This window comes from Crinia signifera, chromosome 7, assembly GCF_055691185.1.
Source record: "Crinia signifera chromosome 7, ASM5569118v1, whole genome shotgun sequence".
Lineage (NCBI taxonomy): Eukaryota > Metazoa > Chordata > Amphibia > Anura > Myobatrachidae > Crinia > Crinia signifera.
In genome coordinates, this window is record NC_139223.1 from 32,482,105 (window position 1) to 32,506,089 (window position 23,985).

General features: G+C 46.9%; 1 protein-coding gene across 1 annotated transcript in view; it reads left to right on the forward strand.

The window, feature by feature from the left end:
• The window catches only part of EPN2 (epsin 2), a 48,257-nt gene that overhangs the window by 4,361 nt on the left and 19,911 nt on the right, over positions 1-23,985 (forward strand). The window contains exon 2 of the mRNA XM_083152772.1: positions 15,145-15,975. Within this exon, the coding sequence (XP_083008898.1) occupies positions 15,378-15,975 (598 nt within the window). The 5' untranslated portion in view covers positions 15,145-15,377. The remainder of the gene's footprint in view (positions 1-15,144; positions 15,976-23,985) is intronic.

Consider the following 23,985-nt stretch of genomic DNA (forward strand, 5'->3'; position numbering starts at 1 on the left):
TATGGGATTACCAGTCAGACAGAGAACGGGTCAGGAAACGGGTACTGTGCCTTCATATATGACAAAACAAGGGAAAGGACAACTGTAGTTTGCTAACGGCTTATACCCAGCTCTTGCGTTAGGATTTGCAGCACCCTAGTCAAAAAATTCAATCTACTGCCCCCCCCCCCCCACTCCGCACTGCCACCAATACCCACTTTCCGGTCCATCAATTAAAAGTGTGGAAGTGGCGTCTGAGAAGTTCCACAGCCACCACCTGTATTAAGAAGAACAAGGAAATCGTCCTCATAGAGGCCCTTATTCTGATCGGTGCGGCCGGATCCGAATATGCGGCCAGGACCGTGCGTGCGAAACCCCGCCTTCCATACGTATCGCCAACTCCGTCCGTACGCAGTAAGAAGCTGGCCGAACGGACCGCACGTGTAATTTTCATGGAATACGCCTCCTCCATCTCAGGGAACCTCCCCCATCATTCGATGGTCGCAGACCATCGAATGCAGGACCGAGTGGTCCACCAGCTCCCGCAACCTCAGACCACACGGACATTTTTCCGTGCAAAATCAGGGATCTGGGCGGGCAGCTGACATCCGGCGATGTCATATGTCCGCCCCCTACACGTGCGTCACGGCCGCATTACCATACGTACGCCCAGCGTTTGCATGGGAACGCCCATGAAACGCGGGGCGTATGCATATGGTAATGAGCCCAAATAGCCCTTCACGCCCCTCTCCACCCCCTGTTCGGAGTGTTCACATTTCATGCGGGATTTTGCCGTACGCCCCGCTTGCACATGCGCAGACACAAAACATCGGCGGCACGAACGCACGCGGATATTACCGCACCAACCAGAATAAGGGCCAGAGATCCTTAATTTTGACTCAGTGTTGCTCCCCCCCCCCGGATCCTGGCGCCCTAGGCAGCTGCCTAATTGTAGATCCGGCCCTGCATATACTGTCTTTATGACTAATGAGCACCTCTGTGACCAGTAGCAATCAACATAAAACAAAAGCTGTAAAACAAATTGAGTTCTATGAAACTAATAGTAATAGCAACATATGATAATTAGTTTTCGTGTTCAGCTTTTGCCCAGGTGCCAACATTTTTAAATATTGCCCAGTGGCACATTGCTGGTGATCAAGGTGCATACATACAGGTTACTGGTGATCCTGTCTGACGACCTTGGAGAACTTGTATCCCCGTCATATTAGGGTTACTGAATGGTAATAGTGCACTTTTTAAATTTACACATCTCGTGAATACATATTAATGGGCATGGGCCATTGCGTCGACCCAATTTAGGTTGACATACATTGGGTCGACCATTAAAGGATGACACCTGTAATAGGTCAGCATGGCTAAGGTGGACAGGGTTGGAAGGTTGACACAAGCAATAGGTCGACATTGGGGAGGTTGATTTTTTTTTTGAGCCGACATGCGAGGGGACGTGGTACACTTTGACGGTGTCAGTACTGAAATAAATGGAATATATACTGTATAGGGCAGTCAGGGACAGTGTCAGTGTGTAACCATGGACTTTGTGCCTTGGAGCAATCAGCTTACGCCTTTATACATTGCAGATGTCTGTGTGAATGATCATGGAACAATCCATAGGAAGCCACTTATGTTTACCTAGAACACATCTCACAGTGTCAGCTATCCGAAATGCCTACTCTTTATTTGTGTTTGTTTGAAGCACCCAGTGCGGTGCTCATGATGTACTGAGGAATTAGATATTTGGACCATATCCCTTACAACCATAAGGCCCCTTAGGTTACGGGAGTCTTCAGGCATCAAGACTCGGGCAGATCTTGAAGATCATACGCAGCTTTCCCTGGAGAATTGGATCTTCAGCTGGAGAGAGGGTCACAATGATGGTTCCCTCAGTCCCTTCACGAAAATATGACACACACACCATTTAAAAATGAACAAAAAGCACGTACAAGTGAGGAGTGAGTGAAAAAGACAGTGGTGGCCAAAGTGCCAGTCACGGACACTGAACCATTCGATTGCAGTGGAATTAGGGTGATTCTTAGCTGGCTGCTGCTGTTTTTTTTTTTTTTTCTGCGTGGGACAATACATTTCTTTCCCCAATGTGCGACAATATCTTTTTTTTCCATGTGGGGTCAATGTTTTTATGGTTTTCTACCCTGTGAGGACAATGTGTTTGGGGTGTTTTCCTTTGGTGGACAATGTGTTTGGGTTTTCCCCTGTGGGGCATAATGTGTTTTATTACTGTGGGGACCAATGTGTATATTTTTTTTTCATGTGGAGACCAATGTTTGATTTTACTAGGACAGTCCTTACCCACCTTGCCCCCTGGTCACATTCACTTTTTGGCATGCTACACCCCCTTTTTTTTCAGAGGCACACTTGCAACTTGCGCAAATATACCTACTTAGTTGATCACAAAGAATGTCCAGCTTATAAAGTCCAAAAGTCTGCGTTGTAAGATTAATGGTATAACAAGTTCCGTGTCTTATGTAGTATAATGGTTCTCACCGACATTTCTCTTGGATAAAATGACGTGTTAAGTGTCAGTGTCCAACCAATTCAATCACCCCCTATGTGTAAGTAAACATGCACTATACCATTTTAATGGGTACGATGCGCAACACTGTACTTATCTTCCTTACTGCAAGCTATTGTCTTCTGTTATCAGCAGTTCTAGCATGCTTTACAACCGTCCCAATTTCAGCAGCACTGCTACTTCTGAATTGTCCCTATCAACGGGTAGTTGACAGGTTTGCCTGTTCTCTGGGGTAATGAGGGGGCTGTAGCACGGAGACGGGGAGGAATAATTTATCTGCTCAGCTTATCTCCAATGTTGTGAGGTATGATTCCAGTATCCCTGCGCTGTTCTTTAATGGGGATCACTATAATCACAGCCCGGATCTTTTGTAAACGAATGACTGGTCATTTTCCATAAAACAATTTGCATTTTAGGTTCAGTGTTCTGTGATGGGAACAAGACGGGGTATGCAATAGCTCAGCTGCGATTAGATAAGACACCTTTTAACTGGAAGCTGAATGCGCCAGGAACAAATACAATAAAACATTCAAAACCATTGCACAAGTCAGTCATTTCTATTAACCACTGAGGACGCTTCATCCAAATAGTTCCGATTTATTGAAACGTTCATTTAGAGGGGTGCAAGCCTAATGCCTGGTACACACCAGGACGACTAGGGCCCGATCCCCTCAATCTAGATCCAATTCCGACCAATTGGATGTAGATTGTAGGTAGATTGGGCCCTTTTTTTTCCTGTTCTGGTCCGATCCCGATCCGATGCGCGGCCCCGCGGGTCGGTCGGTCGTTATTCAGATCCTACCTGCTGCAGGTAGGATCTGAAGAACGACCATACAGCCGGGTTCAGGTCGCCATCGGATCGGACCCGCTCACGGTGCACATCGTGAGCGGGTCGTGCCCCCCCGCGTCACCGTGAGCGGGTCGGACGAGACACTGACGACCCACTCACGATGTGCATCGTGAGCGGGTCGTCGTGGTGTGTACCCTACATAATGTTTTGCACAGTATTTATCACCAATTTGCATACAGATAGCAATTCAAATGCATTGTTCAGTCTGGTTTTCTATAGCTTGGTACACAGTGGAGCGACGGGGATATGTTCCGAATCCCCGATAGCCCAGATCGCCCGTACATACTGAAGGATTAACATGCATGGTGTTGCTAGTGATGGCGCTAGGTTTGATGTGCAGCACATCAAACCTAGCGCCATCACAAGCGCCTGCAAGAGCACGCATATCCCGCACACACGCAGTGATATGCGCAATATGTAATATCACTCTGTACGCTGGGATTTTGGTGCGGAGGGTAACGCACTTTGTATCTCCCACCCTACGTTTGAAAACTGACAGTTAAGGAGTCATTGGGGTGTATTCAATGCGGCTTGCGAAGGGGTTAAACGGCGGGGATCGCCAAAAACAAGCGATCTTCGCTGTTTATTCCCCACGCCGGCCACTCACCCTATTCAACGCACCTGGGAAATTCCCTCAAACAGCGAGGCTCGTGGCTAATGCACGGAGCCCGCTGCATTTAGCCGCGAGCCTCGCTGTTTTAGCGGCCGCACACGCAGTTTCCCCCTAGCTCCAAATACCTAGCGAGGGGGGGAAACGGGGTGTGGCAGGGGGTCAGTTCAATACTGTCTGAATACTCCCAGAAAGCATTGAATACACCATATTGAATTGTACTTTATCTCTCTCCACTTTATCTGTCTCCAACATTTATATAAAGATAGATAGATGTCCCTTCCTCATACAGGCTGCCTATGGATAGGTTGAGGCAGTGGCAGTGCAGGAATAAGCTGGGCCGGATGGGACCAGACGCTAACGATGTGTTGCTCGGCAACCTGACATCACGGAAAGTATAAATGGCACCGCCGTGCAGTTATACCACTAATGAAATACTGTGGAAAAACATTGTACAGTCTGACTGGTAACGGTACACAGAGCAGAGGCTGTTATACACACGCATACTTCACATAAGGCTACTTTATTTATTTGTTCTCTAATTGCACCATTGTGCTAAACAAGACACGTTGCATATTAACTCAGGATAAGGGACTCCTCAGACATCTCCACAGACATTTACTTTAAGTATATGCTTGTACTTCTGATAAAACAAATATATTGATAATAAATAACAAAGGGGGAGATGTTTCAAACATTGGAGTCAAACATTGTTCAGAAACAGCCTTTAAATGACAGAAGCTGATTGGATGGTACTAAAGTTGGCTGTGCCAATGTTGATATGGATGAATGCTGTAATGGATCAAGTTACTGAGATATCACTGAGGTATGAGGCAATGTGATGTTCCTAATGTGATGTAATATCCTGTATTCAGAATGTCCAGGTTCCAGGAATCCACTTCCTCTGAAAACTCCCAATTTCCAGAGTTTTCTGATTGCTAGCCCATTGGGCTCTTAATAATGATTTAGGGGGAATCCTATTAATCGCTGATTAACTTTTGACAGTCATGGCCAAAAAATTACAGTGAAATGCGGCCTGTCGCAAGTTAGCACTCTCCCGCAATTTGCTCTATTCAATTGCAAATTCGTGAAAATATATTCTTGCGTTAATTCCTGCCATCAAATCCAGAGAAGTGTAGGTAAAAATGGCGAAATCTGCTATCCCCCCCCCCCCATTGGTGGTCATAATAAAAGTATTTGAAGTACTTACATTGTGTAAATTGGGGCAGTACGGATGGTGTAATGGTTAGCATTACTGCTTCAATTCCCACCATGGCCCTATCTGTGCGGAGTTTGTATATTCTCCCCGAATTTGCGTGGGTTTCCTCCCAAAATGTACTGGTAGGTTAATTGGCACCCAACAAATTAACCCTAGAATGTCTGTGTGTGCGTGTGCATGTGGTAGGGAATATAGATTGTAAGCTCCACTGGGGCAGGGACTGATGTGACTGTTCAACTTTACTTTGTAAAGCGCTGCGGAATATGTGTGCGCTATTTAAGAAACTGGTAATAAATAATATGAATATTTCTTAAAAGAATGTAAACAAAAAACTTATAGAAGGCAAGTTTTTCAGAAAAAAAGGTGCTCAAATTAAATTGGGGGTACATAAAATGGGTATAGGTATATCTTTGGGTCATTTTAAGCCACTTTCATAAAAACTTCCCCAAAAAGATTTGTGATACAAAAAAAGCACCCAATACATACATGCCTACTTTTATTGTTGCCTCTCTGAGAGAAGCCTGGCGAGGCACACGTCAAGGGGGCAGGGACATGGCTGATGTCCCCAAGCCCCATCCCCATGCCACACAAATGCTGCGATGCGGGTCCATTAAGATGGGGCGGGGCTTAAAAATCTTATCATTTTAGCCCCTGTCCCCTCTCTGCGGACCTGCAAACTCCTGTATTTGTGTCAGCGGGGAAGGGAGGTGTGGGGGCTCAGAGTAGCAAGCGGGACACATGCCCACATTCCGGGGGGCTGGGAGGGGACCCGATTTTCGGGAGCCTGACAGTCATTCCGAGAGGGTAGTCAAGTATGCTTCAATATACCTGTCATGTGACATGTCATGTTATGCTGCAAATTGTGGGTCCTCGGCAGGGGACGGTGCTAAAATGACGCAATTCTTTTAGAATTGCATCATATTGGCCCTGACCGCTCCCTACAAATCGGCAATGCCAACTGATTGCCCCTTTAAAAAAACCTCTGAGTTAGACCGGCATCCCACACTGCCGCCGAAATCGGAGGCTATTACATTTGGTTTTGAATATAGGTTTTGTATATAAATATTGCCATTTTCTTGCATATCAGGTTCATCAGGGCATGCTGAGATTTGTAGTTGTGCGACAGATGCGAGCGGTGTATTTAATGGCCCCTCCTGGCTCTTTTACATCTGGAACACCCTGAGCATGGCCAGTCTGCTGTAGACATTATCCCTCCGTCAGAATGACTTCCATGTGTTTGGATACGGCCCAAAATAAGTGTGCGGCTCTCTGCTGACAAGCGTGCGCTCGGGAACCTGTGTCGACTTGCTTTATTACCTAACAGGATGCAGGCCTAGGGGATTATGTCCTTATAAAGACACTGCAATGTGAGCTCTCACTGGGAATTAGCACTTACACAGCCAGGATTGTAGAGGCTCCTATACACACCGCTGTTAGTAAGGTGGAAACCTCGGTAACGCGCTATAACGGCCTCTCGTAACCCTACGGTGTTGTACATATTTAGACCCAGTAAGTTAAGATGGCTGCCATTGTGACTGTGAGATCCAAGTAACAGGATTCCTATTCTAAGGGGGAGCTCTCCCAGGCCTGCTAAACAGGACATGTGATGGTGTTGCCATATAACAACCAATGAGATTCTAGCTATCCTTTATCTACTACAGTCTACAAAATAAAAGCTAAAATCCAATTGGTTGCCATGGAAAGCTGTTCTACACATGTGGGATCCAGTAATCATCCAGCTGGTTTGTGTGGCTGGTTATCATGATCATTGTCAGCTGGATCACTTGACCGATGTTTGGCGGAGTGTAGAGACTTTGTTGATTCCACAAATCTTAAGGTGCCCATACACTTATACGATATGGCCCTTTTTCACAGGATTTAGACCCATCGGGCCGATAAATCGTGTGAAAAGTGTCGTATGGTATGTTTTACCTCAGATTTCTTTCCGAAGCGCAGTTGCCGTACGCATTGGATTGGATACGGAGATCGCCATGGCTGCCACAAGGATTGTCAAATCCCGCAGTCATGACTGGGATCGCCTAAGATACATCAAATGCAAAAGGACTGTATACGATATATCGTATGCAATCTTGTTGTCTGGGAGATGCCGGGTGACTTGGTAGGGTATCACATGCGATACCTCGCAGTAGTGTATGGGGGTCTTTACAATGGGCCTAGGGGCACAGTAATGTGACACATTATACAACAAAATGGCTGCAGTCTGCACGTGTGCAGTAGCGCATCAAGCAGGAGGTTACACTTCTCTGCAGACTTTAGGTCCTAGTGCCCAGCATGTACGTACAGAGAGGTGTCAGTTCCGGCACGGACCGTGCTCTAACCGCTTCAATCTGCAATCTACATATGTCGGATGTGGTAGAAATCCATTAGTTTTCTTTACTGAGATATTTTTCCCACGTATAAGCAATTCTAGTGACTGAGAACTCGCCCGTCAAACTGTGCCCAGTTCCAAGGATGATTCCTTCATTCCGGAATAGTCCATGAATATTCTCCTTTATAGCAATTCATGAATCACTTTCCATCTCCGCTGTAAAACAGTGGAGGTTGTATTCTCTTCCTCTTCCATGTATTACAAAGCTCACTTGTCTCTCTTCCTGTCTGCGTTATCACAATATGTAATATTGTAGAATAAGGCCTGACACATCTAGCCGGCCAGCTGTAATACAAGTCTGAGGAGTCTGCCGCGCACATTGAGAGGTGTAGCTAAGTTCCCCAACTGTAAGATGCCAGGTTATTACGCTGGGAGGCTGATACTGATAACTCTGTAGATCCTGCGTGTGTGATGTTATAGGACTGATTTCTATGTAAACCAGCCTGTTGTTTCAGCTGTGCGCTGTTTAAACATGCATCTCCGAAGAGCATGCTGTTAAATCAGCAATTTCACATAGAGGATTTATTAGTATTATTATTTTATTTCTTTAAATATTAACTTATGGACCTTTTACGCATGCATCTGATTTTTATAGCTCTCCCCTTTTGCAAAATCGTTTCCTTTTCAAAATCTCTCTGGAAATGGCAAAATATGGCTGCCAATAACTGGCAGACTCACACATTTCTTAACAGCAGCCTGAAAAAACATTTAGTTCATCTAACTTTGGGCAGATCAGTGCTTTAAAAGAAAAAAATAATTAATCCCGATGGTGATTTGACGACACAGTCATCTAGGTCAGTGGTTACAAACTAATGGGGCCTACACACGGGGAGATTTTACTGAGCGATCGGAGCGATGCTAGATCGCTCAGCAAGTGCCAGCACTGTGTGCTGAGCGATCTGTCAGGATCAGTGTTCTCCAGTGAACATCCGATGGCGATTAACTACATTTATCCAGCGTGCTGGATTATAATCACTGGGTGATAGCGACGCTATCGCTATGGCTCCTACACATGGAGTGATGTAGGGGCATTTTCTATGCGATCTACTGAGATTGCTTAGAAAATGCCCCTAAATTGCTATGTGTGTAGGCCCCATAAGCTTTGTTGAGAGATAAAGTAAACAGAGATAAAGGGCGGGATGTACTATTACTCGCATTTCTGTAGTGAAGTGTAGTTGTTTTTTTCGTGATGATTTCGCTCTCTTTTTGCGGAGATCTCCGCGTTATGTACTAATTTTTTTTCCTATCTTCATGTCCGCGTTAACTCTGATATCCGTCGGAATAGTTACGCATTTTTTTTTTTTTTTTGCGCATGCGCAATGACGTTTACTCCTGTCATGTCAGTTGTTTCTGTGTGTGCTGTGCGGCGCGGGTTTCTCTCACTCCCAGGCGCCACCTACTCTGCCCATCACCATAGCCCTACCACCCCTCAGAACCTACTGTGCCCATCACCAACGCCCTACCTCCCCTCAGAAACCTACTGTGCCCATCACCTCCGCCCTACCACCCCTCACACGTGCCTATCAATTCAGCCCTACCACCCCTCACCCTAACAACATCCCTTGCCCTAATTTAACAATGACGACACCTTAATCTGCTTCAAACCAAACCCCATTTTGCAATTTGGCATTACCTCAAACAAATAATCCATGCAAACATCACATTGCCCTCATGGCTATCCAGCAAAATGCATTCTAATGAGATGCCCACAAGACAACCAACGCCTAACTCAGACAAATAAAAAAAAAAAAAAATTACCTTCTTGTTTAATATATTTGTGACATAAAAAAAACCCCCATGAGATAAAACAGTGTATTAACGCCTGAAATACAAGGCGAATTAATTCCACACAAAGCTGAGCGCTGCGAGTGTTAGTACATCACACAGGCGCTTCAGCTACACAGAGATGAATGAGGGGATCTGCCGCGCCGGAAACTCCGCGAGAACAGAAGCCGGCGGAGTTTTTTTTTTCAACAACACAACGAAACTTGATTAATACATAACACGAAGCCATTGCGGACGCGAAACATGGATGTCTACGGAGCGGTAAGCGTTAGTACATCCCGCCCATAGTGCCAACCAATCAGCTCCTAACTGCCATGTTACAGGCTGTAATTTACGAGGAGAAATGACTAAATAGCACGACCTTATAAACCATTTGAAGACTGTCATACTTTAAACCAAAACAGGAAGACATTTCCCTACATTTAAATCTATGTTTGTTGTTGCAAATACGGAGGATACTTGGACATAACTGGGAGAGGAACAGTCCTGGATTTGCACAATATGGCCTGGGGAAGTTTTATACACCAGCGGTTCCCACACTTACTTGGATCATGGCACTCTACAGTATCAGCATTTTTTCATAGGCCAAAAGTTTCCTATTGAGAAATCAGCAAAATGATTACATTAAGTAAATTGTGCTTCTATGTCCTCCTTAGGTTCTGTTATATAATGGCGCACAGGGTTACGCTTCTCTTATACCCCTTTCGCACCAGCCAAAATTCCCAGGTTGGCCCCGGGAACTACCCACGACTAGCGGGTCAAATACCTGGGAAAATTTGCTGGGATTTAGCAGGGTTGCTCCCGCGACCAGCTCAGGTTACTGGCTGGTGTGAAAGCTACTGTCCCGGGCAGCAGGGTCAGGGTGCCGGGCAGCGAGTGGCAGGGTCCGGGTGGCAGGCAGTGGGGTCCGGGCAGTGGGCAGTGGGGTCCAGACTGCGGGAATCCGAGCACCGGCGGCTGGGCTTGTAGCGCTATTTGCCAGGCAGCGGGAAGCGCTGCTGAATTTGAAAACAAAAGCCTGGCAGGATTCTCTCAACCAATCAGCGTCCGCCCCGCTGCCCGACAAATAGCGCTACAAGCGCCCAGCCGACACTGCCCGGATCCCCGCAGTCTGGACCCTGCTGCCCGCCACCCACTGCCCGGACCCCGCTGCCCGCCACCTGCTGCTGTTCATAGGCACCCTCCCAGCATTGTCTTTCCCCCCTCACACCAGAAAATGCAGAGACTAGGCTGGTGTGAAAGGGGCCAACCCGGGAATGTCCCTGCTTGATCCCTGGACTGTTTTTCGGGTAAGTCCCTGCATAATCTGGTGTGAAAGTGGTATTACACTGCCATGGGATATTGGGCCAACCCAATTGAGGTTGACATACATTAAGCAGACCATTGAACGTCAACAGGGCTTAGGCAAAAGCAGTTTGAACCCTCCCGACAGTCGAATCCCCCCCCCCCCCCCCCCCTTTTAGAGAGATATGTACAGAAGTTGTACATAGCAATCAATTATCTTCTGTCATTTATTGTGTCAGATATTTAGCATGGGAAACTAATCTGTTGCTGAACCAACTTCACTTTAGGGGTGGGATGTACTAAACAAAAAATGCGCATTTCCTGTACGTGCCGAGATCCGTAATGTGATCAGTTTGAATATTTTAATTAGTATCAGGCACATTAATTCATCTGGTGATCTCACAAACACTATCAGACAGATCTCTTTTACGTCAATCGGGCTGTTTATCTGAAACCACCAAAACTTGTCCAATATTGTTACCTCTCTGTTTGACCAGATTGGACAATGGTCCTGTCACTCGCACCATGACGTGGCATGTCCCGCCCATTTAGGATAAATCCTCTCCTGCCATGTAATTAATATGTAAATAGCTGGCCACTGTACATCACACATTCAGAGGTATTCACGTAGCTTCCGCATGCTGACTTGTATTTGCCTGACACTTGTTGCACTTGTGTTACTTTTTATATGGAAATTACTTAGTTAGACCCATGCAGAGTGTAATGCTGCATCCGAGGCAGGTGTACGGGGGTATTCTGTATTTGTAAGAAATCTGGGTCGGAGCTGCGGTTTGGAACTGTGCGCCTGATTCAGGCAGCCGAATGTTCACAGCCTAGCAAACAGCTGAATGCCCGCCCCCCCTGCCACACGAATCCCCGCATTTGCATGCCACACGCCCCGCATTTGCATGCCCGCCCCCCTGCCACACGAATCCCCGCACTACCACTTAGATGCAGGTGAAAAATCATTACTTCAGTGCAGTACTGTAGTAATACTGCTGGAGGTAATTAGTGCAATACTGTTGTCATACTGCTGGAGGTAATTAGTGCAATACTGTGGTCATACTGCTGGAGGTACTTAGTGCAATACTGTGGTCATGCTGCTGGAGGTAATTAGTGCAATACTGTGGTAATGCTGCTGGAGGTAATTAGTGCAATACTGTAGTAATACTGCTGGAGGTAATTAGTGCAATACTGTGGTCATGCTGCTGGAGGTAATTAGTGCAATTCTGTGGTAATACTGCTGGAGGTAATTAGTGCAGTACTGTGGTCATGCTGCTGGAGGTAATTAGTGCAATACTGTGGTAATACTGCTGGAGGTAATTAGTGCAATACTGTGGTCAATCTGCTGGAGGTAATTAGTGCAATACTGTGGTAATGCTGCTGGAGGTAATTAGTGCAATACTGTGGTCATACTGCTGGAGGTAATTAGTGCAATACTGTGGTAATGCTGCTGGAGGTAATTAGTGCAATACTGTGGTAATACTGCTGGAGGTAATTAGTGCAATACTGTGGTAATGCTGCTGGAGGTAATTAGTGCAATACTGTAGTAATACTGCTAGAGGTAATTAGTGCAATACTGTGGTCATACTGCTGGAGGTAATTAGTGCAATACTGAGGAATACTGGAGGTAATTAGTGCAATACTGTGGTAATGCTGCTGGAGGTAATTAGTGCAATTCTGTGGTAATGCTGCTGGTGGTAATTACTGCAATACTGTGGTCATACTGCTGGAGGTAATTAGTGCAATACTGAGGTAATACTGGAGGTAATTAGTGCAATACTGTGGTAATACTGCTGGAGGTAATTAGTGCAGTACTGTGGTCATACTGCTGGAGGTAATTAGTGCAATACTGTGGTCATACTGCTGGAGGTAATTAGAGCAATACTGAGGTAATACTGGAGGTAATTAGTGCAATACTGTGGTTATACGGCTGGAGGTAATTAGTGCAGTACTGTGGTCATACTGCTGGAGGTAATTAGTGCAATACTGTGGTAATACTGCTGGAGGTAATTAGTGCAATACTGTGGTAATACTGCTGGAGGTAATTAGTGCAATACTGTAGTAATACTGCTGGAGGTAATTAGTGCAATACTGTGGTAACACTGGAGGTAATTAGTACAATACTGTGGTCATACTGCTGGAGGTAATTAGTGCAATTCTGTGGTAATGTTGCTGGTGGTAATTACTGCAATACTGTGGTCATACTGCTGGAGGTAATTAGTGCAATACTGTGGCAATGCTGTTGGAGGTAATTAGTGCAATACTGTGGTAAAGCTGCTGGAGGTAATGAGTGCAATACTGTGGTAATGCTGCTGGAGGTAATTAGTGCAATACTATGGTAATACTGGCGGTAATTAGTGTAATACTGTGGTAATACTGGAGGTAATTAGTGTAATACTGTGGTAACACTGGAGGTAATTAGTGCAATACTGTGGTAATACTGCTGGAGGTAATTAGTGCAATACTGTGGTAATACTGCTGGAGGTAATTAGTGCAATACTGTAGTAATACTGCTGGAGGTAATTAGTGCAATACTGTGGTAACACTGGAGGTAATTAGTACAATACTGTGGTAATACTGCTGGAGGTAATTAGTGCAATACTGTGGTAATACTGGAGGTAATTATTGCAATACTGAGGTAATACTGGAGGTAATTAGTGCAATACTGTGGTAATACTGCTGGGATTAATTAGTGCAATACTATGTCGCTAGTGAGAGCTGCATCCCCCACCCCACTGTCGCTCATCTCGGCCGCCATCGCCAAGTATGTATGACGGCCTCCCGCTAAGTCCCGATGCTTATGATGCTGCCGGGTACATACATCGTGTGTGCACCGGCTTAATACTAATTGCAGCCTAACCCTAGTTACACCTTACAACTCTGACACAACTGCAGAGCCTAAAGTGTGACATTCTGCCCGTTGACACTCATAATGCAGACATTTTGGACATGACAACGTTACGCCAATGTCGCGCTTGCGAATGTTTACATACCAGTGAACACGCGGAAGGGTATATATTTAATATAGTTTTAAGTCGATCTGCTGGCCATAAGCTAATTTATGCGGATGTGCCTGCTACATCGCTATTATATTTCTGCACATGGCCACACCCACAAGAACAACCCGACACCCAGCCCCCACCTGTCACACTTATCCTCCATCATTACTCCACACCCCAAGCTATTGTATTGCCAGAGGATAATCTCACCTCCATTAGACTGACAGGGCAGAGCTGGAACGAAATAAAGGGATTATGGCACGCTCTGCGAACAGATTTACCCGCAGCATCATAGAAACCTGATACAGCCCTAATGGGGCCTACACATGGTCCTAATGCCCCTACATCGCTCCGTGTGTAAGGGCCATAGAGAATAGCGATGTGCGGCCCCACGCATCGCTATCCCCTGGTGATTAAGATCCAGCATGCTGGATAAATCTAGTTAATCGCCAGTCAGGGCCAGTGTTCTCACCAGAGAAAGCTCTCAGCCAATCAGTGGCTGCCCATTTATTTGTATGTTTTTTAAAAAAAAAATTGCCCGCCGCTCGGCCTTCCCCACCTCTCTGCATCCCTTCACTGGCTCACGGCATCACCCGTCCACCTCTCAGCATCCCCCACCTGGCTCCAGGCTTTATTTATCTTATGTGCAGCCCGCTCGACCTCCGACACCGATCCGATGTGATACTGGTAGCTGATTGGCTTAAGCATCATTTATCATGCATAATTCATTTAAAAACCCGTTGCTCATGATCCTCATTGATAAATCAGTCCCTATGTATTAACCCTTTGTGCAAAATATCCGTTAAAAAAAATGCCAGGGCCGGAGTCGCGGAATATGAATCACTTTAGTCAATTCATTGAAGTTTTGGTAAACATTGCACCAAAAAAATAACAGTCGCTGTGAGCGAGGGTGGCATTTTTAGCAGATATTTTTGCACATCTCTCACATCAACGTTGGCACTCAAAAGGTTAAATGTGCTGCACTATAATTTCCTTCCTCTCTTCCGTTTTGGGGCTTATGCATGTGGTACTTTGACCTGCTCCCAGACCACCACAAGCCTGGGAGAGTTGGAGAGGATGTGAATACTTTCCTATGAATGTTGAGATTATGAGTTGTGGAAGTTTGGGTTCATTGGGTCTAGGTTGACCCCAAAAGATCAACATGACAACTAAGTAATTTCCATATAAAAAGTAACACAAGTAACACAAGGAAAAAGAGGACATGGACCCCCAATTAGTGCACCACTTCGCTCGTCTTGCTTCGTGCAAGGTGCCTCACTGGGCTCATTGAAAATAATGCATGTAAGTACTGTATTTCATCCATAAGGAAGCAGAAGTGTTGATTACAGTGAAGGGCATGTTGTCGCTACCTATGGGCTGAACACCAAGGACATCAAAAGTCTGTGTGTTATTTATGTTTTTATGTTCTGAATATTGTTGTTGACACTTTCCTTTCTTTTTTCCCGCCTTTTTTTTAGCTTCTGGGTTTAACAATGCACGTTGGCAGAGGAGATGCTTTTAACCAGAAGGGGGCCTCATTTTGTCGCGTGCCCTGACGCTTGTGCCGGATTCCCTTCTCTTCCGTGCAAGGCAAGGACGCCTCGCTCCTGGATTACCACTTCCCTTTTGTGATTCTTATTTGTTTTTATTAAAAAAAAGAAGGACCTTGAGATATTTTTTTATTTTTTTTTATTTTAAATCCTTTACAAAAATGACGACCTCGTCAATAAGGAGACAAATGAAGAACATTGTTAATAATTACTCCGAGGCGGAGATAAAAGTCCGGGAAGCCACCTCCAATGATCCATGGGGTCCCTCCAGCTCCCTCATGACAGAGGTCGCAGACTTGACCTACAACGTGGTGGCTTTTTCCGAAATCATGAGCATGATCTGGAAGAGACTCAACGACCACGGGAAGAACTGGAGACACGTTTACAAAGCTCTGACTCTGCTGGATTATCTCATCAAGACCGGCTCCGAGAGGGTTTCCCACCAGTGTAAGGAAAACATATTTGCCATACAGACGCTGAAAGACTTCCAATACATTGACCGCGATGGCAAAGACCAGGGGATTAATGTACGGGAAAAGTCAAAACAGTTGGTGAGCCTCTTAAAAGATGATGAGAGGTTGAAGGGCGAAAGGGCCCAGGCGCTAAAGACCAAAGAGCGGATGGCTCAGGTTACTACTTCAGTAGGGAGCAGCAACCAGATCAGCTTTGGCCGAGGATCTAGCCAGCCAAACCTGTCTACTAGCTATTCCGAGCAGGACTATGGGAAATCTGGTGGCTCTCCGGCATCGTACCATGGATGTAAGTATCAATGCGTTGCCTTTATGTTTATAAAGACCGTGGGACACTTTTTTAAAATTATCAGCTACTTTCTAAATTCCGATGTCCTAAAAACCCAATGCCAATGTTTTTCGAAACCCGATGCTGATGTTTGAGCGATTATTTTGCTGCTTTTCCTGTGTGGAAATCCTTTAATGGGGCGTGGCCTCGCAAATTCCAAGTACCCTGGGAGCTCCTGGGCTGCCCCATCCTCTTCCCTGTCTCACTGCTGCCTGATGATACGTCTCAGAGGGTGACACCAAAATAGCAGAGCCGAGGCTATTTTGGTGTCACCCATGTAGTGTTATCCCCCTTGTCTCACCACCAGTGGGTGTGTAGCTACTTTAGTTGCAAACCCAGGGGTAAATTTATTAAGCTCGGTGAAGTGATAAAGTGTCTGGTTTTTATCACCGGCCAATCAGCTCCTACCTCTCATTTTTCAAACCAAGCCTGTAACTTCAAAGGTAGTAGCTGATTGGCCGCTGATAAAAACCAGACAGTTTATCACTTCACCGAGCTTAATAAATCTACCCCTGGGTTTGCAACTACACACAGCTACACACCCACTGGTGGTGAGACAAGGGGGATAACATTGAATCGGGCCCCTAGACTGTACTAAGAATCAGACTATAAAATGCAAGGTTCTGACGGAACCTTGTGCTGACGTAATTGCATCTGTCTGCTTTTAAATTGGGCAGCTTCACAATGTACCTGTAACGCCCGTAGTTTTACCCCATGCCCAAACCTGCAGCAGCAGGGCCATCTCCCTGCAGACTTATGTTAATGCCATTTACCAGCGTTATTTTTAGACCCCTGTCAGCGAGCCTTACTCATGTGCTCCCATTTTAGAAGCAGTCACATGACATTAATTCAGCATGAATACATCTAGGTAACGCCGCTGTGTCAGCCGCCATAAGATAGAATCATGTATTTGCTGTGTGTGTGTGTCCTTGCCTAAAATGGAGTAATTTCACTGCTCCTAGTCAGGGATGCCGACAGGTCGGCCGGGCCATTATAAAAGGAAGTGGACGTGGCCTCTGCGAGGGGGCGTGGTCACCGGGGAGGTGTGGTCATGCTCCTTTGAAGGAAAAATAAGAAAACATTGGATGGGTGGTCGCCGGTGGGAGTGTGGGGGCATTGCAGCACACCACGCCACTGTCTCTATCTTTCCCCAGCTCATGCCGGTTTCTTGCCGATTGACCTGGTAATTGGTGCAATATGAAAGGGGTTACCGGGGCCAGCAAAGCATTATAGCAACACGGCAATACGAACCAGTAAAAAAGAATGGCTCTTACCGGCTCATTGCTGTGCAGTGTGAATTGGTTCATCGGGTCGAGCGACCCGTTTCCCGTTCACACTACGGAGGAGGCATCGCTTGGAGCTGCTTCCTCCCCTGTCCTTGATGATGCTCCACAGCTCTGCCCCGCCCCCGCGTGACATCATTGAACCGGCAATATTTCCATTTAGCTGTGATCTGAACAGCGCAAAATGCAGGGTCGCACCGGGATTGAACCGTTTCCACGTCCCGGTGCGACCCTGCATTTTGCGATGTGAAAGCGGTATGACCTCTCTGCGCCACACTCCCTCAGGCTACTGTAATTCGTCGCTGTAGAATAGAATTCTCGCCGTGTAAAGTAACAGCCAATCTTAAGGCGTCCAGCCCTGATGTGTAACGAATACATACATCTAATGAACAGTTTCTATACATGTGGTGTCAGGATACACAATCCCTTCCCTCCACCTTATGTCATTATCACCCCCTGGCTAATCCAATTTAGCTGTCTTTTGAAAAGGAGATCGGCATTCTGCCTGCTGACTGGGTTTAAATTAATTATCCATTGAAGGAGATGGAGTGTTAAAAGCTTCTTGCTCGTTTTTTCTTCTTCTCCTCGCAGTGTGGGAAAGCCTAAAAATGTGCTGATATTTGTGATTGCAATTCACACACATCACATTGTGGTTTATTACATTAAAGTGGAACTGAAGCTGAAGTAAAACATGAGGAAGACTCTGAGGTGTATTGTAATCCTGTGTTTGTTGCTCTGTTTTTCCTTCCGTCAACTTGTGGAGAGAGAGATAAAGTACCAGCCAATCAGCTTCTAGCTGCCATGATGCAGGGTGTGTTTGAAAATTGATTGCCGGAGCTGATTGGTTGTATTATAGGCAGGTTGTACTGCAGTTTTCCATATCTACTAAGCAAAGGAGTGCAATGGATTCCAGTGGCTTGGAAAAGCCTGTGGGCTTTTCCACATTCTCCCTGGAGAGGGATCCAATTGGATCCCTCCCAGCACCCCTTGCACCTTGGGTCGGAACCTGGAAGTCCAGACATCGCACAGGACAGCTCCTACCAGGAGAGCTGTCCTTTGCTTTACTAATCACATATATAAGTATAGCAATAAGCATCTATGCCAGGCCTGGCCAACCTGTAGCTTTCCAGCTGTTGTGAAACTACACATCCCAGCATGCCCTGACACAGTTTTAGCATTCCCTAATAGCAATACAGTGGCAAGGCATGCTGGGATGTGTAGTTGAAGAGCCACAAGTTGACTGGGCCCAATCCACATGCGGTAAGTAGTGGTTTGTACCAAATTGCGGAACGGGTTGGGATCATTTGGTCTACAGCATGATGGCTGACAGTCATTAGGTCGACATGGGAAAATGTAGACGTGGGTCTAGGGCGACATGGGAAAAGGTTGACATGGTTCTAGGTCGTTAGTTCGACAGGTCATTAGTTTGACAATGTCTAGGTCGACAGTCAAAAGGTCCACATGGAGTTTTTCACCCCAGTTTGGTGTGATTCACAGGGAGTCAGATTTTCCATTAGGGACGACAGTAATACGCTCTGGTGTGTAGAACATAACAAATCTCAGTAATGTGCATTATAATCCACTGAATGCAATATTATTGTGTTATCTCGCCCCACCTGCCGCCAGTCATGTGTGAGGTCTTAGCAGGTGAGTGTTTAGGCATGGCTGGCTTGCATGCTTGGTTAGTATAAGGCTGCTGGTCAGACCGGGTCCAGCTGCATGGTACTGTCCCTCCTCCCTCCCCGCACAATAAACAGACCCGCTCTTCATGAGAGAAAGATGAGGCGCCTGCTAATGCAAGCTCACATAGACGGCTGATTGTCCCCGGTCTCTTTCCCCCAAGACCCCTATTGTGATGGCACCGGGACGTGGGACTCCCCTATTCCAGATGTGCGGAGCTTCTCTAGTTCCCAGCTACTGCAGTAGAATAAGGCTTATGTAATCGCAAAGCTGACAGATGTCACCTATGACAAACAGTAAGACATTGGCTGTCACTGGGCTGATGGAAGCTGATATGTGATTGGCTGCTTTAAGTAGCACTGTGCCGCGTGTTTTAAAAAAAAACATTTTTACGGCTTGTGCATAACTCCCCAGCATTATCTCTCTCTCAGACACCCCCTAATTTCAGGGGGGGGCAAGTTTACCACAGGTATTGGAACAACATGTGCTTTCGCTGTCTATGTGCTGTCCCTTTGGCTTAGGAAAGGTTTTGCCGCTTTGCATGACATGGGGGGGGTTATCGTATACAATATGGATCGTCCTGTGGCTTTTGCAGCTGTTGTGGAACTACAGGTGACAGAAAGCCCTGTCAGATAGACTAGAGAGTGTGTGTGCGGTAACGCGGGGAATAGAGAGCGTGTGGGCTGTAGATAAGGACTGAGGATGGCAGGGTGGTACACTGTGAGAGGCGTCCTCCCAGCTGGGCATTATAATTCCCATCTGCCCACAGACTGACCCGCTGATCTCATGCCCAGTCTCAGGGGTTAGACAATTAGGATGTCACATAATATATAACAGTACAGCTGTCTCATATATTGGAACTATAACTGCAACCAATCAGATCCTGCCCATTTGTGTATACCTTATAGGGAAGCAGCTCCGAGTGCGTGTGTCTGGGACTGGAAGCAGAGATTAGGGAAATTCCACTTGGACACATGGGTATCAGAGGCCGTCCTTGGTTTGGCTGTGGCGGGCTGCTTGCTGTCTTATGCTAATGTTAATATTCTCCTGTCTGTGGCACTTAGCTGCCTGTCTTGGCTATGCCCACTGGGGGTTATGCAGATCCCACGAAGGATCTGCGATGAGACCGGTATTAGTACTGGTTATGCAGTGTTGCAAGCAGGATGGAAGCAGACGGTCAGTGATTGGCAGTCTGCTACTGTTTGTGGGGTGGGGAGGAGGGGGCTGCGATGGTCTCTGTTTCCCAAAAAAGGAGGCGTGTTGCCACCTTTTAGGTTGCCGCAAGCCGCACAATGGGGAGTGACGCCATCTAGTGGTTGCCAGCACACAAAACACTTGAATTCCCCCCATAGAGATGAGGAGTATTGATAGCCTTTTATCATATATGGGGCGAGATTCAGCAAACTGAAAATGCCGTAAAAACCCAGTTTTCGGGGTTTTTACCGCATTTTCATATGCAGCAAAGCCCCATCTGGGGCTTCGCTGGGGGGGGTTACGCCAGTTCCTATTTGGTGTAACCCCATGGAAGCCTATGGGCTTCCCTTCGTGTCCCCCGCTGCCCCGCGCGCCCCCCCGCCGATCTGCGCCGCACCCCCCTCACCTGTGTCCGGCCAGCCTCCTGCTGTGCTGCCTGGACCAGTGATCTCCTCCTCCCTGCACCACTTCTGAGTGCAGGGAGGAGGAATCGGAGCCCTTACAGCTGTGTAAGGTTTCCGGCAGGGAGGGGGGGACCCGGTGCACATCGCCGGCCATCGCTTTTGCGTTAATAATCGCATATGTTACTGCATATGCGATTATTAACTATGCGAATGCCGGCGATGTGCACCGGGGATCATTATTGAATCCCGCCCACAATGGGCTCCTGTATATGTATTTTATTGTTGGCCATACACTGTATAATTCCACACGATAGTGTGTTTCCCAAACTCGGTCCTCATTGCACACTAATTCTCCAGGTTTTAAGGATATCCATACTTAAGCAGCCAATCAGCTTCTGCCTTACATTTTACCGACTGTTTTCGAAAAGTGACAGAAGCTGATTGGTTGAAACTTTATCTCTTACAACTTTATCTCACACCAAGCTTTGATAAGTACCCCCCTATATTAATACCTCAGTCAGTTTCACTATACCATCTGTGCACAAGCATGGGTATCCTTAAAACCCTGCCATAGGCAAATTAATACAGATTTATTATTAGATTCATTCAGTACTCCTAAAAAATACTATATTCCCGTGACTTATGCAATTAAAGTCTACGTGTCTCCTTCACACAGTAGAGACGGCCATCTTGTATGCGGCTAGTGGGGGGAGCCATCTTGTGTGCTGCACCAATATTGTTGACAATCCTTATAAGGGACCAGAATCACCATGAGATACCTATTAATTCCAAAAATGCAGACTATGGGGTTTATTTATGAAACACCCGGCAAATCTGATCTTTATTATGGACGAAAGGCCAATGATTTTAATGGCCATCTTTGGCTAGAAAAAGATTGAGCAACACTAACAATGGCTACCTTAATGTTTGCAGCCAGAATCACTCAGATTCTTTGACAGGTGCCCGCATCGCCCGTTGGCCCGCTGGCTGCGGCTCTGGCACAGAAAATGCTAAGTATGACGAAAGTAGAGAGAGGAGACAGATGGTGCGATGGGAATCCTGCTTTAGTGATTAATTTCTACTGTGCTGGAGGCAAACGGGGAAAACCAGCCTGCGCTGTTTGTAAATAGGAACACGGGATTTCCCAGATCTCCTACTGCCCCAGATACTGCATGGCGACAGGTGTATTTCACTGATCATTACACTTCACTCAAAGCAATAAATTGTCAGATAGCTTTTACCTGCCCAGCCAGTATATTACTGTACGTATGTAGTCATGAAGTAAATTAGATTTGTGTTAGCCGCTTTTATTTTGTCACTCCCAGTACTACAGGCTGCAGCTTAAATAACGCTAAACATTTGTAATTCCACATTGCTACAGCTGCGCATGGGGAGGGGAGCATGGTATGTATTATGTGGCCATGCAACATATATTGCAAACACTCCACAGACTCCAATCTTCCTCTTCTCCCTTGAGGCTTCATGCCCTATCCCAAGATGGCCACTGAGCTCTTTACTCAGCATGTGCAGGAGCCATCTTGAGACTAGTTACAGTGAGTGACACGGTGGGAGACTGCACATGCATTATTTCCAACGTGTAGGTGCCATATCATAACTTGGCTACATGAGTTTCCAAGTTCGGTACTTGTGTAGTTTCCCGGCGGCAGTTACGCCATCAGCGTAGCGTCCCTGTCAGAATCAGCGTAGTGTTCCCGTGGCCAGTGTAGTTAGCATAGTCAGTCAGAAGTAGTGTAGCATCCCAGTCAGAATCAGCGTAGTGTTCCCGCGGCCAGCGTAGTTAGCGTAGTCAGTCAGAATTAGCATAGTGTACCCGCGGCCGCTTAAGCGTCCCTGTCAGATCTTGAAACACCCCCACTATCCAGCCCCGCAAGGGGATGCGTTACGCTTCCTCCCGACCTTTTCATACCCCCACTATCCACCTCGGCATGGAGTTGATATTATATAGTGTTGCGAGCGCATCGAGTCCCACGTGGGGACGCGGATTACCTTACATGTAATCCGCGTCCGCTCTCCACACTTCGGGCTCGATGGCTTGCTGCGCTCGCCACACTATATAAAATCAACTCCATGCCGACGTGCATAGTGGGGGTATGAAAAGGTTGGGAGGACGCGTAACGTGTCCGCTTGCCACGCTTCGGGCTGCTGTGGATAGTGGAGGTTTGAAAAGGAGGCATTTGCAAGTATGTAACATGGAACACTGGCAAAAGCCTCCTTCATTGTGAATGAGACGCACTTGCGTCCGCACCCCCTCTTTGGACAGGAGACGCACGTGCTACAGAACCCCTAACCCTGTCGGCAGGGTTGCTGTACCCTGCCGCAATAGCTACTCAGACGCAGGAGCGTCTCATTGCTGGAGTGCCTGAGACGCTCCTGTGTCTCAAACAGATGGAGCGCCTCTCCTCCGGCGCCAGCATGATCCCCTCTCTTTGGCAGAGAGGGGATCATGCTGGCGCCGGCAGTGTGAGAGAGGCGCTGAGTAGGCTTGCCAGGGACACGGTGAAACTACACAAGTAAGGCAGCCGTTGGGCTATGCTGATAACGTAGCTTAGGCTGCCGCCGTGATACTACACAAGTAAGGAAGCCGGCAGTCTACGCTGATAATGTAGCTTAGGCTGCCGCCGTGAAACTACACAAGTAAGGCAGCCGGCAGTCTACGCTGATAACGTAGCTTAGGCTGCCACCGTGATACTACACAAGTAAGGCAGCCGGCAGTCTACGCTGATAACCTAGCTTAGGCTGCCGCCGTGAAACTACACAAGTAAGGCAGCCGGCAGTCTACGCTGATAACCTAGCTTAGGCTGCCGCCGTGAAACTACACAAGTAAGGCAGCCGGCAGTCTACGCTGATAATGTAGCTTAGGCTGCCACCGTGATACTACACAAGTAAGGCAGCCGGCAGTCTACGCTGATAACGTAGCTTCGGCTGCCACCATGAAACTACACAAGTAAGGCAGCCGGCAGTCTACGCTGATAACGTAGCTTAGGCTGCCGCCGTGAAACTACACAAGTAAGGCAGCCGGCAGTCTACGCTGATAACGTAGCTTAGGCTGCCGCCGTGATACTACACAAGTAAGGCAGCCGGCAGTCGGCAGTCTACGCTGATAATGTAGCTTCGGCTGCCGCCGTGATACTACACAAGTAAGGCAGCCGGCAGTCTACGCTGATAATGTAGCTTCGGCTGCCGCCGTGATACTACACAAGTAAGGCAGCCGGCAGTCTACGCTGATAATGTAGCTTCGGCTGCCACCGTGATACTACACAAGTAAGGCAGCCGGCAGTCTACGCTGATAACGTAGCTTAGGCAGCCGCTGTGATACTACACAAGTAAGGCAGCCGGCAGTCTACGCTGATAATGTAGCTTCGGCTGCCGCCGTGGAACTACACAAGTAA